This window comes from Dipodomys ordii, unplaced genomic scaffold, assembly GCF_000151885.1.
Source record: "Dipodomys ordii isolate 6190 unplaced genomic scaffold, Dord_2.0 Scaffold118, whole genome shotgun sequence".
In the NCBI taxonomy this organism is placed as follows: domain Eukaryota; kingdom Metazoa; phylum Chordata; class Mammalia; order Rodentia; family Heteromyidae; genus Dipodomys; species Dipodomys ordii.
Genome location: NW_012267334.1, coordinates 59,808 through 78,448, shown reverse-complemented (window position 1 = coordinate 78,448; position 18,641 = coordinate 59,808). Strand labels below are relative to the sequence as shown.

At 47.4% G+C, this 18,641-nt stretch overlaps 1 protein-coding gene across 1 annotated transcript in view; it reads left to right on the top strand.

The window, feature by feature from the left end:
* The window catches only part of Cacna1b (calcium channel, voltage-dependent, N type, alpha 1B subunit), a 181,386-nt gene that overhangs the window by 150,611 nt on the left and 12,134 nt on the right, over positions 1-18,641 (top strand). Inside the window, exons 37-39 of the mRNA XM_013029324.1 lie at positions 4,030-4,157; positions 10,824-10,920; positions 13,671-13,779. Of these exons, the coding sequence (XP_012884778.1) occupies positions 4,030-4,157; positions 10,824-10,920; positions 13,671-13,779 (334 nt within the window). The remainder of the gene's footprint in view (positions 1-4,029; positions 4,158-10,823; positions 10,921-13,670; positions 13,780-18,641) is intronic.

The window sequence follows — 18,641 nt, the reverse complement described above, 5'->3', positions numbered from 1 at the left end:
GAGTCTTTCCTTGTACTATATAAAAAAATTAGCTGGGTGCTAGTGGTTCCCACCTATAATTGTAGCTACCCAGGGGGCTGAACTCATCGGGCAGGAAAGCTCATGAGACTCTTACCTCCAATTAACCACCAAGAAGCCAGAAGTAGAGCTGTGGCACAAATGGTAGAGTGTGCTCAGGCCCTGAGTTCAAGTCCCAGGACTAGCTTGAACACACACACGTAGAGAGAAAATCAACAAAACAAAACTCAGAATTAGTCAAATATTTAAATGGAAGAAGTAAAACATGAAACTCTTGAAAGAAAATATATGGGATAGATGTTTTTGACCTACTATTTAACAAAGGAGCTTGAGATTGACACTAAAATGACAAGAACTAAGCAGGGCGCTGGTGGGCTTATGCCTGTGATCCTAGCTACTCAGAAGGCTGAGATCTGAGGATCACAGTTCAAAGCCAGCCTGGGCAGGAAAGTTTGTGAGACTCTTATCTCCAATAAACCATCAGAAAACCAGAAGTGGCACTGTGGCTTAAGTGGTAAAGTGCTTGCCTTGAATTAAAACCTGAGGGACAGTGCCTAGGCCCAGAATTCAAGCCCCATGACCTACAAAAAAAAAAAAAAATCCACAAGAACTTTATACATTAAAGGACATTATCAACAGGTTGAGAAGACATTAAAGAAAAGATTGCCAAATCAGGCCACGTGCAGGTGGCTCATACTTGTACTGCTGGCTATTCAGGAGGCCGAGATCTGAGGATCACGGTTCAAAGCCAGCCTGGGCAGGAAAGCCCATAAAACTCTTATTTCCAATAAAAACCCAAAAAAGCTGGAAATGAAAGTATAGCTCAAGTAAAGTGCTAGCTTTGAACACAAAAGCTCAGGGATGGGCTGGAAAGGTGACTCAGTGGTAGAGGGCTTGCCTTGCATGCCTGAGGCCCTGGGTTCGATTCCTCAGCACCACATAAGCAAAAAGAAAAAAGCCGGAAGTGGTGCTGTGGCTCAGGTGGTAGAGCGGTAGCCTTGAGCTGAAGAGCTGAGGGACAGCACCCAGGCCCAGATTCAGGCCCCACGACGGACCAAAAAAAAAAAAAAAAAAAAAAGCTCAGGGAAGTCCAGGACAGGCATAAAAAAAAAAAGATTGCCAAATCATATATAAGATATACAAGATATGGAATTAATATCAAGACAGGAAGAACTATTAACAAAAAACACCCAACCTAATTAAGAAATAAGCAAAGGTCTTTAACTACCCCCCCTCCCAAAAAGGACAAGTATATAAAAAAGATATTCAGCATAATTAGGGAAATGTAGATCAAAATCACAACCAGCCGGGTGCCAGTGGCTCACGCCTGTAATCCTAGCTGTTCAAGAGGCTGAGATCTGAGGATTGAGGTTCAAAGCCAACTGGGGCAGGAAAGTCTGTGAGACTCTTATCTCCAGTAAACCACCAGAAAACTGGAAGTGGTGCTGTGGCTCAAGTGGTAGAGCGCTCATCTTGAGCCAAAGAGCTAAGGGACAGCGCCCAGGCCCAGAGTCCAACCCCCATGACCGACCAAAAAACAAAACAAAACAAAATAATCATAACCAGATGCTACTTTACATCTATTAATATTGCTATTATATAAATATATTTAAGAGAAAGATAGATGGGAAAAAGAAAATAACAAGTGTTGGCCATGTTGTGGAGAAATTGAAAGCCTTGTGCTCTGCTGGTGACAACACAAGATGATACAGGAACCTAGGTGAGTATGTGTGTCACCGTGCTTACTGCAGCATTTTTCATAATGGCAAAACAGAAGAAGCAACTGCAGCTCACATCAACAGAAGACTGACCAAAATGTGACATCAGTCTATGATAGAATATGTTTCAGTCTGTAAAAGGAAGAAAATCCTTCTAAATGGAGGCATTATGTTAAGTGAAATAAACTAGTCACAAAGGAAATAAACTGTATAATTCCATTAAGATAACGTGCCTTAAGGAGTCAACTTTATGGAGATTGCAAATAGAAATGGTGATTTTCAGGGGGTTAGGGAGATGGGAATGGGGAACTAGTGTTTAATGGGGACACAGTTTCAGTTTGGGAAGATTGAAAGAATTCTGGAGATTGAGCGTAATGGAGGGATAATAATGTGAATAAGCTCACAGCCCTTATTACATTAAAAATGGTTTAAATGGTAAGGTTTTGTTATGCATATTTTACCACAGTCTAAAAAATAGGACTTAAATAGAAGAAAAGGGAACACTCATAGCACATTCTTTGAAATCAGCATTCTCCTTATACCACGGCCACAGATGACAAATGCAGGCTGCAGAGTAATATCCCACATGAATATTGATGTGACTATCTCAACAAAAGAGTAGCAAAATCAAATGTTAACAACATATAAAAAGGATTATGCAGCTGGGCACAGGTGGCTCACACCTGTATCCTAGCTAATCAGGAGGCTGAGATCTGAGGATCGAGGTACAAAGCCAGCTCGAGCAGGAAAGTCCGTGAGACTCTTATCTCCAATAAACCACTCTAAAACCAGAAGTGGTGCTGTGGCTCAAGTGGTAGAACGTTTGCCTTGAGCTGAAGATCACAGGGCCAGTGCCCAGGCCCAGAGTTCAAGCCCCATGACTGACCAAAAAAAAAAGGATTATACCTAGTAAACAACCATCCGAAAAACACATGCTCATTTCAGTAGATGGAGAAAATGTATTTGATGAAACTTAGCATCATAATGTATAACACATAGCAAACTATAGAAAGTAGGAAACTTTATCATCATGATAAGGACTTTTTTTTTTGTTGGTTGTGGGTCTTGAACTCTGGGTCTAGATGCTGTCCTGAGCTCTTCAGCTCAACGCTAGTGCTCTACCACTTGAGCCACAGCGCCATTTCCAGTTTTCTGGTGGTTTATTGGAGATAAGAGTCTCATGGAGTTTCCTGCTCAGGCTGGCTTTGAATCACATTGAGACATAAAAAAAAGAACAGAAAATAAGTCTGGAAAACTTGCAGGAAAATAGGAATTGAGGTTTATTGCTGGTGGGGTTGTAAAAAAAAAATACAGCTGCTGATAATATTTAGCAGTTCCTCAAAAATTTAAGCATAAAATTACCATGTGATTTATCAGTTCTACTCCCAGGCCTGTAATCAAGAGAAATGAAAAGAAGCACTTACAAGGAACTTTTATATGAATGTTTACAGACTTCCGTAGTGGATAGAGAACACAGATGCCCATCAGTGGATGGAGACATGTGGTGTGTGCCTGGATTGGAAAGCCTTCAGCCATGAAATGAAATGATGAATGAGCACATGCTAACCTAGGGAGAACCTCACGAACACTACACTGAGTGAAAGAAGCCAGACAGAAAGGGTCACATATTTTGTGATTCCTTTCATATGAAATATCTGGAAGAAACAGATCCATCTATTTGAAGAATAATTTGATTGTTGCTAGGAGATAAGGGAAGAGAGGAATAGAGAATGATTACTTAATGGGTATAGGATATTTTCTGGGGCTAAAAACCATTTTGAAGCTAGAGATAGGTACATAATACTGTGAACACACTAAGTGCTACTGAATTGTACATTCTAAAATGTGTCATGTGAATTCAGCTTATAGAAAAATAGAACTCAAGCTATTCACTGCCAGTAGCTAAACTTCTTACTCCAAAATCACTGCTCTCATGGAAGGCCAGCCTAAGGAGGTGGATGATGGTTGTCACAAAGCTAAGGACAGATTAACCTGCATGTCAAGATGTGTCATAGTCAAGAGATTTGGGGACTGATCTAGGAAAGAGTGGTAGAAATAGAAGGCAGAGGCTTCAGAGAACTAATGTTGGGATTACATATGTTGGATCAGGAACCGAGAGGATGAGGAGGCCCTGGGAAGAAGTCAATGGGAGGAGCAGGTGTGGTCCAGGGCTGGCCCAAGCCAAGTGACCTCTGCTGTCCAGATAGTTCCACTGTGTTTGGCACTGAGGGTACGTAGGGCAAGAGGACAGGCTGAGGTTTCTGTGTCACCTCTTCTTCTTCCTGTCCTGCAGATGTTGAACCTCTTTGTGGCTGTGATCATGGACAATTTTGAGTACCTCACGCGGGACTCTTCCATCCTAGGGCCTCATCACCTGGACGAGTTCATCCGTGTCTGGGCTGAGTACGACCCAGCTGCGTGGTGAGTGATCCCTTGGGGATGTGGTCCTCAGAGAGGTCCTTTCCCATGATGTTCAGGGCTGGGTGGGCTTTGACATGTTTCCTGTGAACATTCCCTTCAGGCTTTGGTCTGGAATCCAAGAATCTACCCTGTTCTCTGTTGGATGGTGCTGACCATTAAATTCCCTTCAAGTGGTACTTTCCTTTTTGGTCCCTGTGCTTGATGCAGCTCTAAGGCAGATACGTGGTCTTTGAGACTCTGTGTAGCCCTCAGAAGGGTACCTTTGCCTCTGGCCAGGAAGGTTTCCAGGGGTCTGTGAGGCTAGTACACGGAGTGTCCTGCCTTTCTTGAAGCCTGTCCTGTGAGGGATGTAGAGGCTGGTGAGGCAGTGTGTGGAGGCAGCATGGCTGCACACCCCTGTGACACTTGGAGGCTTTAAGAAGAAACATTCTCGATGGGGCTCAAGGGTCTTCTTTCTCTGCCATGGGGGACAGAAGCCAATGTGTGCCTCTGTTGCCAGCCCTAGCTGCATAAGCTTTTATTGAAACCAGAGGAACTACACAATCCTAATATGTTGAAGACCCATTAATTAAGGCGGGAAAGAGTTACTGTGTAACATAAGTGAGATGATTCCTTTCCATAGAGAGGTTTGGGGTCAGAAGGTGAAGTTGTTTAGACTGCTCAGACTTCCAAGTGCTAGGTACACCCAGGGCTGAGCTCACATGCCCGAAGGCAGGCAAGCAGAGCAGCAGGAGCTCTCCACCCTCCACCTGTTCATTATTCAGCACTTCATCCACTGCACATTCAGTTGATCATTCTGTCATCCATTCTCTTATGCATTCCTTTATGTTCTTCATTCACTTGCTTAGTCATTCATTCCTTTGTTCACTTGCTCACTCATTCACTCAATCATTAGTTATTGAGGACAGCTCCCTGCAAGCTGGATGTCGGAGGTGGAGGTGCTGAGGGACCTGGCTGCTACGTAAGACATAGGAATGTTTGTCCCTCACCACAAGTGCATAGAAACCGCTGTGAATGAACACTTGTCATGGATGCCCACTTCCCATGCCCTAGTTGGGGGAGGGGATTTTTCAGCCGAGTTCAGCTCTCACCTGCCTGTGTCTCTCTTGCATGGCTCTGCACCCTACGTTTTGTTGTGGGACTTAGAGAATGTCCTCAGGCTGGGGGTGTGATCAGAGAGGCAGGAGGGTGTGGTCAGGCTTCTGGTGGAGAGGCTGGCTAGGCTTCCTCACTATTCTGCTAGACTGTGAGTCACTCTCCCTCAGCTCCCTGGCATATCTTTTCCACCATAGTGAGGAAGCTGTCAGCTTGGGTAAGTCCCACTGCCTGGTAGTAGGGACCCGACCCTAGACACAGGACACAGGCCTTTCTTGTCCAGGCCCACTAGGCCCCTAAAATCTCCTTCTGAGATGTATTGAGAGAGAGGGAGAGAGAGAAAGAGAGAGAGTGAGACAGAGAGGCAGAGAAAGACAGAGACAGACAGAGACTATATGAATATCTGTATGCTTGTCCTGTGGCTTGAACTCAGAGCCTGAGCACTAAGGCTTGCATTCTACCACTTGGGCCACAGATCTACTTCTGGTTGTGTGTGTGTGTGTGTGTGGTTAATTGGAGATAAAGACTTTCCTGTCTTGGCTGGCTTTGAACTGTGGTCCTCAGATCACAGCCTCCTGAGAAGGTATGAGCCACCAGCACCTGGCTTGCATTTTATGTTTTAATGAAAAATTTAGTTCTCTCTCCCCACCCTCCAGTACAGAAGAAACATAGCAGTTATTTATGTTTCCTAGCATATGTGACCATTTTTTTTTATAGCTCTCAAAAGTGCTGTTATGTTGTTGGAGAGTCTGAGAATGAGTCCACCAATGTGGGCTTAGAGTTTGAAGAAGTGTATTAAGATGTTGCAGAAGCTGACTGGCCAGGGACATAGTGTAGACTCAGGAGCTAACACTGTGACCCCGAGCATCCACACAAGCTAGGCTTATGAAGGCAAAAACTGCAAGCAGGTGCAAGCTGCAAAGTTCCAGTGATATGATAACATCAACCTTTTTGAAACAGGACTTTTACAATGTATTACATTCCTCAGTTCCCAGTAGCAGGTTATTGCATTCCTCAGTTCCCAGTAAGGGGTTAAATTCCTGACTCAGTTTCCTTGCTTGGCCTAGGGGCATTTTTTTTTAATCCTAAGAGACCCTTTACAATGTCTGTTGCATCCCCATCTTTGCCTTGAAATGCCCAAGACTCCGCTGGAGTGTACAGGCTCAAAGATATTTCCCTGTGTCTGTGGTTAAGAAGACCAGGCAGGGGTGGGAGACACTCCACCTGAGGCATGAGTCAGGAGCACTCTGAGAGTGGTGCTGACACCGAGGCATGGTTTGGAGGCTCTGCGAGAGTCATCCTGAGGCTGTGGCCTAAGGAGTTGCTGGGTTTCAGGAACACTTAAAATGTTGTAGAAACAGATACTTTAAAGGACATGGTTTGTTTTAAAGGCCAGTAAGAGGAATCCGTATTCACTTGAATTTTTATGAAGTGCATATCTAGGTCTTACAGCCAGTTATGAGTAAGAACAGAAATATGGTGTGCAGCAAGTGGCTTTCTGTGTAATGAGGTCTAAGATGGTTTTCCAGTTCCAAGTTTTAGAATCCAGGGACCCTGAGAAATACAGGATGTCAGGATATAGAAAAAGTGCTTGTTGAATTCACTGAAGACCAGAAGCCTTGCCTGAGTAGCACATGCCACAGCCACAAAAGACTAATGAGCTAGCAATGCTGATAGACCTGTGAATAACAGCTGTACACGTCTGTTCCTGTGAGCGGTGAGGTTGAAGCTAGCTCGCCCTTTGACTGCTAAGGAGATGGAAGGCCTAGCAGTGCTAGTACACTTTGGATCTGGGTCCCATGTCCTAGATGGGACATGGGCAGAGCAGATGCCCCCTCAAGTCTGATAGTAGTTTGCATGAAGATACAGGTCTGTAGTCTATTTACCAAGTGACTTGGACATCTCATTCTGGGGGGGGGGTGAGAACTTCAAAACCATAAAAAACTTTGTCAAACTCCCCAACATTTGTGTCTATGTATGTGTGCCCACATGTCTGTGCATATGTACACAGACACACGTGTGCATGTGTATATGCATGGGTACATCTATGTTGAGAGCCTGTGTATATGCTGTGCATGAGTACATGCTGTGTGTGTATACCTCAGAGTGGGAACACACTCTACATGCATGTGCACCCACACAGACACATGAATGCATGTGTATATGTGTGGGTACATCTGTGTTGATAGCCCGTGTGTATATTGTGCATATGTACATGGTACATGTGCATACATCAGAGTGGGAGTACATTCTACATCTGTGTGCACACATGTGTCTGTGCATATGTGCACAGACACACGTGTGCATGTGTATATGCGTGAATACATTGTTTTGAGAGCCTTGTGTATACTGTGCATGTATAAATGCTGGATGTGCACAGAGTGGGAACATATTCTACTGTATGTGCACACATGTGTCTATGCATATGTGCACAGACACACATGTGCATGTGCACATGTGTGGGTACATCTGTGTTGAGCCTTGCGTATGCTGTGCATGTGTCCATGCCGTATGTGCATACATCAGAGTGGGACCACACTCTAGATGCATGTGCACTACACACATGTACATTTTATGCAAATTACTATGTGTGTACATGTATATGCATATGAGGGAACTGCCTGTTTATGCATGCTTACGTGAGTGTGTGCTGTGTGCATGTGTGAGTTCTATGTATGTGTTTATACACATGCCAGTGTGTGTACATGTCATATGTGCATTGGGTATACATGTGCAAGGATGTGTGTACTATGGGAAACTAGGAAGATATGAATCTGTGGATGTTTGGGAGCCTTTCCCCAGCCTTCCTTTTGTTGCTGTCAAATGCACTTTTTATGGTAAAGTGTACGCAGAAACTCAAAAGGAGAATCACAATCACATCTCTTCATATGTCCCATAAGCATTTCCTGAGCAGCTGCTGTGTGCTGGGGCCATGGTCAGGAGTGAAGCAGGCACAGGCATGCTCTCTGAGCACTTGCTTTGGAAGGGGATGGTAGAGTGGCTGTCACTTGAGTCTGGGGACATTTCTGAAGGACAGATGGCTTGACATCTGGCATACACTCAAGGAGGCAAAATGGGGTGAGTGCTAAAGAATGCTGGGAATAGTAAGTCCTGAAGTGAGGGGAAAGCTAGGCTGGTTGTTAGCTGGAGTGACTTTGTTACAAAGTTGGCTAAAAGAAGGCTAGGAGAGACTGAGAAAGGCCCTGAAATTTGGGTTAAGCACATAGCTTTGATTGTGTTTGACAGTGGGAGGTTGAATCAGAGAGTTATGATAGCCTGCCCATGCTTTTCTTCTGGTGGCATTTAATGAATTTGTTGGGCAGGGTAGTCATGAGGTTCAAGGGCTTCGTGTACCCAGCCCCCTTAGGAAGGTCCCCAGGGTTCAACAATGTTGGCAGGTAAAGTGAGTGAATTTAACATGATTTGGGTCTGATTGGACTGAGGAGGGAGCAGCATTGGAGAGAGAAGAATTGGAGGTACCCTCAAGGGTGCTCGCTCTGGGAGGAGTATGTCCTTAGCTAAAAAGAATGTGTTCTAGGGTGGGAGTCTGCTGTCTAGGGAGACAGGGACAATCAGGAGGCACACAGACACACATAGATGTATACCTCTGAGGTTGTTGTGACGGAAATGAACAGGCTCTATTAGGGCGTGAAGAAGTCAGAGTTGGAGGAAGTGTCATGGAGAGGGGCTTCTGGCACTGAAGGGGCTGACAGAGAATGAGCGTGGGCCAGCCCAGATAAGCCATCTTGCCCAGCGTGGAACCCACGGGTGCAGATGTGTGTTCTGTGTGAGGCGTGCAGGTGTTCTGTACAGAGTGTCTTCTGTCTACCTTGGAGCTGCCGTGCTTTCTGGGAAGCACCAGACAGAACCCTATAACCAGCAGAGCGCAACCTGTACGGCTGCACCCTCACCCCCACTACCGTGGCTGCTCAAGGCACATCTTCCCATCGCAGGCTGGGCGGGGAGTGGGATGGGTTCCACCGTGCCTTGTTGCCATAACCTGTAACATTTCCTTTCCAGTTGCCGGATTCATTATAAGGATATGTACAGTTTGTTGCGTTGTATTGCGCCACCCGTTGGCTTAGGGAAGAACTGCCCTCGTAGGTTGGCCTACAAGGTTTGCAACTTCAGAGCCTCCATCTGACATACTTCCTTGCCCGAATCGCAAACACTGCACACACTCCCTGCCTGGTTTGGGAATGACAACACCTCACCTCTCCTCTGCCCTGCCATGCCCCGCATTCCGGCCTCCTGGATGCTTTGGTTCCCTGTCTAATCCCCCCGGACCCTTGCAGCTGGCTGGGGGAAGGCAGCCTTTGGGACAGTGCACAGGGAGCTTTCTGGCCTGGCCGTATCGGCCAGCACCAGTTGACTGGGTGGGCGCTGGAGGCCAGGTCCAGCCTGTACCAAGGGAACAGTGGCTGCACTCAGCTTTCCTGCAGGCTCTGGTGGGTGGTGGGCTGATGGTCAGCCCGAGGAGGGGCACATGTGCACAAATAAACCAGGAGTGGCTGCCCTTCCGGGTCAGAGAAGGTTTCTGAATCCCTGGGAAAGGAGAAAGTAGAGGCAGAGTGGACTAAGAAAAGAGGGGCCCCCTGTTTCAGCTCTGGATTGAACTGCTCAGCCCAGCAGAGTTGCCCCTGGTCTGGAACTATGTGCTGAGGGCACAGTCTGGGCAGGTCTGCCTGCCAGGGAAAGGCTGGGCCTGAACTTGCTAAGTCTCTGAGACCGAAGCCCACAGGAAGGTACACTGGGGTAGTGCAGCTGCTCTGCTTGGGAAACACTCACTGGCCCCAGAGACTTCCCTGGGTCCCAGGTCCCACAGGAGGCATCTCCCACCTATTGGGCCCCAACCGGTCCTATCAGAGGCGTGAGAGTGGCACCAGGCCATACCCACCCAGCTCCTCCCCTCCCTGCAGTCTCCTTCCCATCCAGCCCTGACCCCAGCAGCAGCCCTGCCCTGGGCTGGCCTCGGGCGTCTCTGGGCTTGGAGCAGGACTTGCCCTATGGTCAAGTTCAGCTCTATAGCCTCTGGGCTCCCTCTTTAGTTTTCTCGTCTGTTGTACATTTTCCTCCACTTTAGCCTTTGCCTTACTTGGAAGCAAATCTGACCATTAAGACAGATGATGATGCTGCCTTGGTTCTCAGCAGAAGCCCCATCTCCACAGAACTTGGCCAGAGCTTCCTACACGGTGGAACAGTTCTGGTCTGATTTGGCCTTATCTGTGGCTCTAAAAGAGTAAAAACAGTAAAAATATAACCCAAAGCCGCTCCGATGCAGCCCTTCCTCACCCCTCCATGTTCATTAGCTCAGACGTCACCCCTGCCCGCTGTCCTGCGTGGGGCTGGAGTGAGGAGGTGAGGCTGGGGGTGGGGGCAAGCAGGGGTCAAGTCAAGCAGAGCGTCCCTCATCTTACCAGTTTCAATTTTGGGCATTTAACCGACACTTTGGTTAACTGGATCTGTTTTCTTGTCTGCTTCCTCCCCTGCCCGCTCCCTGCTCTGCCCCTCCTGCCGTGGGCCTCTCCTGTGGACCACCCCTCTGTGCCTGCCTCTGGGACGGGCTTCCAGTGGGCGCATCAGTTACAATGACATGTTTGAGATGCTGAAACACATGTCTCCACCTCTGGGGCTGGGGAAGAAATGCCCGGCTCGAGTTGCATACAAGGTAGACCCTGTCCCTGCACCGTCCCTGCTCCCCATCCAGGAGCTGTCTGCAGTCTGCAATGCCCTCCTGGGCCATGCAAAGCTCACAGGGTGCTTGTGGGCGCTCAGCTGCTTGTCTGTACCTGGCTGCCTGGCTGCCGCTGTCTTCTTCACCTTGCCTCCTGCTCCCATCCCAGGCAGAGGAACATGTCTGCCCTGGGCCCTGGGGCCTTGTCTAGTGCTCCGCACTGCTGATGCCCCTCTGAGGCTCAGGAAGATGGAGCTAGAGCACGACCCTCCCCCTTGCCCTTTCTCCTTCCCTCTCTTCCTAGGAATGAGGGGACAGAACCAGGTGGTTTATTTACTAATTTTTTTTGATAGAGGTTATTTTATTCTGTATCCTTAGGCCCTGGCATGGGTTAGCGTTTCAGGTCCTCAGCGCCCTGCCCTGCGGGGCGGCCTGGACCCCTGTGCTGCTCCTCCCCCTTCTCTTCCCCAAGCACAGGCAGCACAGAGGGGCTTGGCCTGGCCATAGTCTCTAAGGACTTCCTGAGCTCCATGGTGGGAAGGAGACATTTGCAGTGAGAAAGAGGAGGTATCAGGGAGACACTTTATGTCACTTCTAGGGTGACAGAGGCCCCTTTAGGAGGGGCATGGCTTAGGGTACTAGGAGTCACAGGTGGCTGAGCTTTAAGGAAGTGGGTAAACTTAGGAACACCTCCAGGCACCCCCTGCTGGAGGCTTGGCAGGTTATATGGCCCAGCCCTAAGCCTGCTCCCCTGCAGTACCACCTGCAGTCCTTACATCCCGCCCCCGCCCCCGCCCCCTCTCCCCTCCCCCCTCCCTGCACCTTGGCCTGTCCTGGTCTCTACGACTCTCCAGAAAACAGGGCCAACTGTCTTTGCCAGAGAGAGCTTTCTCCCAGTTTCCTCTGGTGTACTGTGTGCCCCCTGCCCATATGGGCTTTGTCTGTGACCCCCCTTCTTCTAGGTCTTCATGTTACTGGTTCACTATAGTCTGTGGGAGCAGAGCAGCTCTCCCAGCCGCACAGAGATGCCTCTGGGGTTTTCTGCCCTTCCCCGCCCCTGACTTGCATGTCTGTTATGCCTGCTGAAGGCCCTGCATGCAAGGCTGTGGCCATGTCCCCTGAAGGGAGAGCTCTGTCCACACAACACTTGGAACATGCATGCAGGACTGTAAGGTCCTTCCCATGCTGGCTGATCCTGAGTTCTGGATATGACAGGATCAAGAGAGGATTCAGCTTGGGGACTGGTTGGACTGGGGAACTGGGGAAGGCCAAGGAGATGCTCAAATTTTGTGCCTGTTTTCCTTGGCTTTGCTGCTCTGCTTCTATGAAGTTCCTAGCCCTTTAGGGCTTGGGTGGCCCAGGTGAAAGAGTGCCCTGGATGGAGCTCCCCCTCCTAGAAGACATGTGCTTGATCCCTGTCACTCCCATCCCAATTCCCTTCCCTAGGAGAGGAGTTCCCAGCCCCTCCGCACTGCCATCGGTGCTGGTCCGCAGTTCATGCTCTGGAAAGCAGGCCTTTCCTGAGGTGCAGCACAGGTGGTGGGTGAGGCCTTGGCCCTGTGGCTGGGTGTGCCGAGTGGGGCCTTGCCAGCATTCAGAGGACAAAGTCTGGCTCCCATTCTCAGCATTCCTGTACTTCTCCCCTCAGGCCCATGTCACATTGAAGACATAGGCTTGTATGTGGCCCTCTTAGACAAATGGCCCAGGGCTATCCTGCCAGGATGCCAGGCCCAAGACAGAACTCCCTTTTCTGGTTCTCTCTTCTTGTGGAGAAGACAGAGAGTTATGGTGCTTCTGGGGCTTCATTTGGACAGCCAAGTGCTCATAGATGCATCTGAGACCTTTTTCCTCCTCAAGGCCTCATAATTTCTCAGACCCTGGAACTCTGGGAAGCTGCTGGCTCTTGTCTGGAATGCATGGTGCAGATTTACATCTGTTTCTAGATGTCCTGTCCTCCAAAATTGAAGAGGAAAAATTGGCCGCTTGATGGAAGATGGTAGCAGTGTACTCTCCAACAGCCCATGCTGCTCCTGTTGGAGCTGGAGGCCTGTGTAGTCATTCTGTCTGTTCTGGTCCTTCCTACTGGAAGGATGAAAGGAGGTTGTCTCTAATGCTTTCCTTACTGCTTTGGGTGATATGGTTTCCACCTTCAAGTGGCGTGAGCATGTCTTCCCAGCCCCCTGGCTGGGTGGGCCGGGGGTGGGGGGGGAACGGGTGGAATCTCACAGGGTCTGAACTATGCTAGAATGTCTCTCTTTAGGGATCTTCCACTGGAGCTTGAACTCAGAGTAGTCTTCTTGGCCACCATCCCTTGTCCAGATCACCCATCTGCAGGTGGAGGAGGTCAGGTCACCAGAGTTACAGGATGGGTCCTTCCCTCTTTTCTGTGGGCTAACCCAGAAGTCTCCACCTTAGCAAGGCCACATACCCTTATTTTGTCCACAGTCATTGATTAAACAGAGGTCCCTTGGCTGAGGATGTTCCTGGTCTTCCAGAGGGATCCAGGCTGCTGCCTTGGACAGGCCTTGCCCTGTATTTCTGTTCTTCTGCAGCCAGGAGAATCCTCAGCTTAGATGAGGTAGGCTTAGAGGAGAGTGAATGCTGGCAAAACTCCCACCCACCCAGCCTTGCTTGGCCCTGGCACTCGCAAGGACTACCCTCAGGAGGCCCAGTCCAGTCACTGCAATCCTGGGGTGCGGGGAGACACGTGTACATGGCCCTGATCTCCTCCCACTTGTCCCCAGCGCCTGGTCCGCATGAATATGCCCATCTCCAATGAGGACATGACGGTGCACTTCACGTCCACGCTGATGGCCCTAATCCGGACTGCCCTGGAGATCAAACTGGCCCCAGGTAAGGGGGTGGCCTGCAGGGGGGGGGGAGATTATCCGATCAGTCCAGAGTGAGCTCAAGGCCAACCTTGAACACACACACACACACACACACACACACACACACACCAGAGTGAGCTCAAGGCCAACCTTGAACACACACACACACACACACACACATACAGAGCCAGGCCCTGTTTCAAGGTAAAACAATGGGAAACAAAACAAAAGGAGAGTGGACCCAGGCAGATGTGCCTGGAGGAGGGTGAGGGGGCCTGGCTTTGTGTGGAGGGCAGGTGTGCCAAGTGCCTGCTCTGGCCACTGCTGGCTTTAGCGCTGATGGCCATCAATACTATAATGACTCTCTCTTTAGTGAAGAGACAAGCCCAGTGAAGTGGGGTCACTCCACCCATGTTACTCAGAACTAGTTAGTGGAGGAGCCAGAATTCAGCTCACCACGATCCCCTATAGGCCATATATACCTTCTGTTTCCACTGCCTTCTACCCAGAGAAAGTAGGAGCTACCAAGGGGCCCCAAGTCCCAGCACATCCCTCTTCTCTGCCCCCTGATGCTTGGCCACTGGCCCCCGTGTAGGAGTGGGCTGCTCCCCTTTGCACTCCCAGCCCAGTTTCACCATTTTCCGGATGCCACCTGCAGCTCCCACCCTTTTTCTTGCCCTGTTGATTTTCCCTCTGCTGGGTTTCTTGTATCAATATGTGAATGCATTACTATGTTTCTTTTCTTAAAAAATTCCACACAAGCGAGTCCAACAATTTAGAAGAAATGGAAGAATTTCTTAAAGAGGTTTTGAGAATAGATGCCACAATATCCCTCTATATAGATAAACTCTATTAGATAAACTAAAGCCTTCCAGAAAGAAAATCCCAGGTCTAGATGGATGGAATTCTACAAAACATTTAGTATTATCAGAGAATATTTCCCAACCTACTTGAAATGAGCTTTACACCGATTCAAAAAACAAAGATCTGACAAGGAACTAAAGCTTCAAGACTTCTGGTAGCTCATGCCTGTAATCCTAGCTACTCAGGAAGTTTAGATTTGAGGGTCACAGTTCAAAACCAGCCTGAAGGGTAGGAATGTGGCTTGGTGGTAGAGTGCTTGCCTCACATGCATGAAGACCTGGGTTCAATTCCTCAGTACCACATAAACAGAAAAAGCCACCCTGTGGCTCAAGTGGTAGAGTGCTAGTCTTGAGCAAAAAAAAAAGAAGCTCCGGCACAGTTCTCAGGCCTTGAGGTCAAGCGTCAGGACTGGCAAAACAAAAACAAAACAAAAAAGTCTGTGAAACTCTTATCTCCACTAAATTACCAAAAAGCCAGAAGTGGAGTTGTGGTTCAAGAGGTAAAACAGTAGCTTTGAGCAAAAGAAGGAAAGAAGCAAGGAAGGAAGGGAGCGAAGGAGGGAAGGAAGGAAAGAAGGAAAAGAAAGAAACCTTCAGACCAAATCAGCCTCATGAACATAGACACAAAAATCTTCACCCCAATTTCAGGTAGCTGAATCTAGTTATACATAAAAGAAGTCAACACAGGATGGCACTGTTGGAATTATCCCAGAATTGTAGGGCTGATTCAGTGTTTGTAGATCAGTATAGCTTATCATATAAAACAGTAGAACTATATGATGTCTCATCAGGTACAGAGAGAAAGCATTGACAAAATCTAGCATTCGCCGGGTGCAGGTGGCTCATGCCTGTAATCCTAGCTACTCAGGAGGCTGAGATCTGAGGATCGTGGTTCAAAGCCAGCCTGGGCAGGAAAGTCCGTGAAACTCTTATCTCCAATAAACCACCAGAAAACTGGAAGTAGCACTGTAGCTCAAGTGGTAGAGTGCTAACCTTGAGCTGAAGAGCTGAGGGACAGCGCTCAGGCCCAGAGTTCAAGGCCCATGACGGACCAAAAAAAAAAAATCTAGCATACATTTATGCTAAGAAATTTCTAGGGCTGGTCATGGTGGCTCATGTCTGTAATTCCAGCTACTTGGGAAAAAGGGATGGGAGTATTGCAGTGTTAAAGCCAGCTCCAGCAAAAAATTAGTGATACCCTATCTCAAAAACAAACTAGGCATTGTTATTTATGCCTATAATTTCAGCTAGATGGGAGGTAGAGAGAGGAAGGTCACCATTCAAGGTGGTCAAAAACTGTTCGAGACTCTGTGTGAAAAATAACTAAAGCAAAATGGGCTCACTAGCAAGCACAAGGACCTGAGCACCATATTCAGTTACTCCTCCACCCCACCCCCCAGAAAAGAAAAATCTTCTGTCGTTGTTGTCAGTTTTGGGGGCGGGGATTGACTCAGGGCCTGGGCACTGTCTCTGAGCTCTTCTGCTCAAGGCTAGCACTCTATCACTTTGAGCCACAGTGCCACTTTGGTTTTCAGATGATTAATCGGAGATAAGGATGTTAGATTATTTGGACTTTGCCAGAAAACCATGCAGACATCCAGGTACAGAGACCAAAGAAAGGTTTATTACTGGGAAAGGGGGCTGGCAAGACTCCTCACAAGGGAAGAATGAGAAGAAGCACCAGCTATTGTCTGGGGTGACCTACATAACCTAGGAGGTCTAGGAGGGGCTAGAAGGGGTTAGGAGGCGGAGACCCTGGTGTGGATGTGTGGGCCAGGGGCTTCATCATGGCAGACTAGGATTTATGGTTGGTGTCCAAACAGCTGCCCAGGCCTGAAGGTCACTCTAAGGGGCTCTTGTTGCCTTCTATGGTGGTAGCTGCCCCCAGAGAAGTGCCATCCTGAGGTAAAGGGGGTTGGAGGCTGATTATTTACTACCTTCACTACGTGGGCCGAATGTTGCCTAGGAAGGGAGCGTGCCAAGCTGTGGAGAGGAGAAGGAGAGGACTAAGCTATGGGAAGGGAGCACATTTCGCCAACAAAGGGTCTCATGGACTTTCCTGCCCGAGTTGGCTTTGAACTGTGATCCTCAGTTCTTAGTCTCCTGAGTATCTAGAATTACAGGTGTGAGCCACCAGTACCCAACTGTCAAGAAAAAAAAAAAAACTTCCTATGTAACTAGGAAGTAAATGTTCTCTGTCACATTGTCTCATAGGTATAATAAAGAGTATCTATGAACAAATTAGTTGGCCATGCACTGGTGGCTCATGCCTGTACTCTTAGGTACTCAGGGGACTGAGACCTGGAAGATCTGAAGCCAGCCTGGGAAGAAAAGACCAAAAGATTCCATCTTTAAAATAACCAGCAAAATGCAGGGCTGATAGTGTAGCTCAAGTGGTAGAATGCCAGCTGTTCAATCCAGCTATACAAGCATGAGCCCCTGAGTTAAAGCCAGCTACCAGCCACAAAACCAAACAACATCTATAGTTAATATAATTGGCAAAGAAAAGCAGCCTCCTTTCTGCCGAGGACAAGAACAAGCAAATATGGCTGCTGTTACCATTTTACTCAGTTCCTATCTTCTGTAATAGGGTGAAAAAAAGAAATAAGAACAAGAAATGCAAGCATCTTTCTTCCTGATTGATCCGATTACCTGTGTCAAAAATTCCAGTCACAGTTTAAAGGTACTGAAACTACTAAGTGTAACAAGGTCACAGTGTGGCAATTACATTTGTGTAATAATAATTAACAATGGAAATTGAAAGAAAAGTTCTATTAGGATAGCAGCACAATCATAAAATATTTCAGTATTGTTAGGTATCTAAAAAACTCGCATACAAGGTTTATGGTGTGAACTTGAAAACATCAGCAAGAGGAATTGCGGAAGGCCTAAGTAAATCAAGTGCTCTGTTATGTTCATTGACTGGAGGATTCAGTGTTGCCAAGATATTAATTGTCCCTACCCGAACATGAGGACCAGTCATCCCAATATTTGAAATCTCAACAGATTTTTTGGTAGTAGTTTGCAGATCAATTCTAAAAGTTATATAGAAATGCAAACAAACTTGAATAATGGTTTTGAAAAAGAAGAAAAAAGCTGGAAAACTTATTCTCCTTGACTTAAAAAGGCTTTTTTTTTTTGGTTTGGTTACTGGTAAGGTTTGAACTCAGGGTCTAGCACTGACTCCACTGCATGCTGGGCTAGTGCTCTATCACTAGAGCCGTACCTCAAGCCCTTCCTTTTGTTGGTTGTTTTGAAAATAGGGTCTCATAGATTTTTCTGCCCCAGCTGGCTTTGAACTACAATCCCTAAATCTCAGGCTTCTGAGTAGCTAGGATTACAGGAATAAACTACTGGTGCTAGGATTTGAAAGGGTAGAAATGCAGAATGAAAGAATAGCATACATAACCACACTCCTATGGTCAACTGATTTTCAACAAAGTAGAAAAGGTAATTAATAGAGAAAAAAACATTCCTAACAAATTGTACTGGAAAATTTAGACAGCCAAATGCAAAAGGAAAAACAACAAAAAAAATCTTGATTTAAACTTATTCTACTCAAGCTGCCACCTGGGAAATCCAAGATCAAGATGCTGACAAGGTAGATTTTGGTTTGAGACAACTGCTTCTTTCTGTGTCCCCTCATGGCCTTTCCTCTGAGAGCATCAGGTGAGGGAGGGGCACTGATACCCGGTGTCTTCTCATAGGTATTAGTTTTATGGATTAAGCTACCTTCATGATCTCCTAAATGGGTCACACTGCAGTTAAGGGTACTGCAAACCAATTTTCTGGGAACACAGTTCGATTCATATAAATACTGTGTGCCAACCAAGTACAGCTCCCACAATTCAATCCATAGGACATATTTTCACCTTCTATGAAACTTAACTTGAAATGGATCATGAACATAAGGTACAATTTAAAATTATAAAACTTTTAGAAGAGAACTCAAAAGGAAAATGTTACAACTTTGGCTTAGGTGACCTTCCTTCCTTCCCTCCCTCCCTCCCTCCCTCCCTCC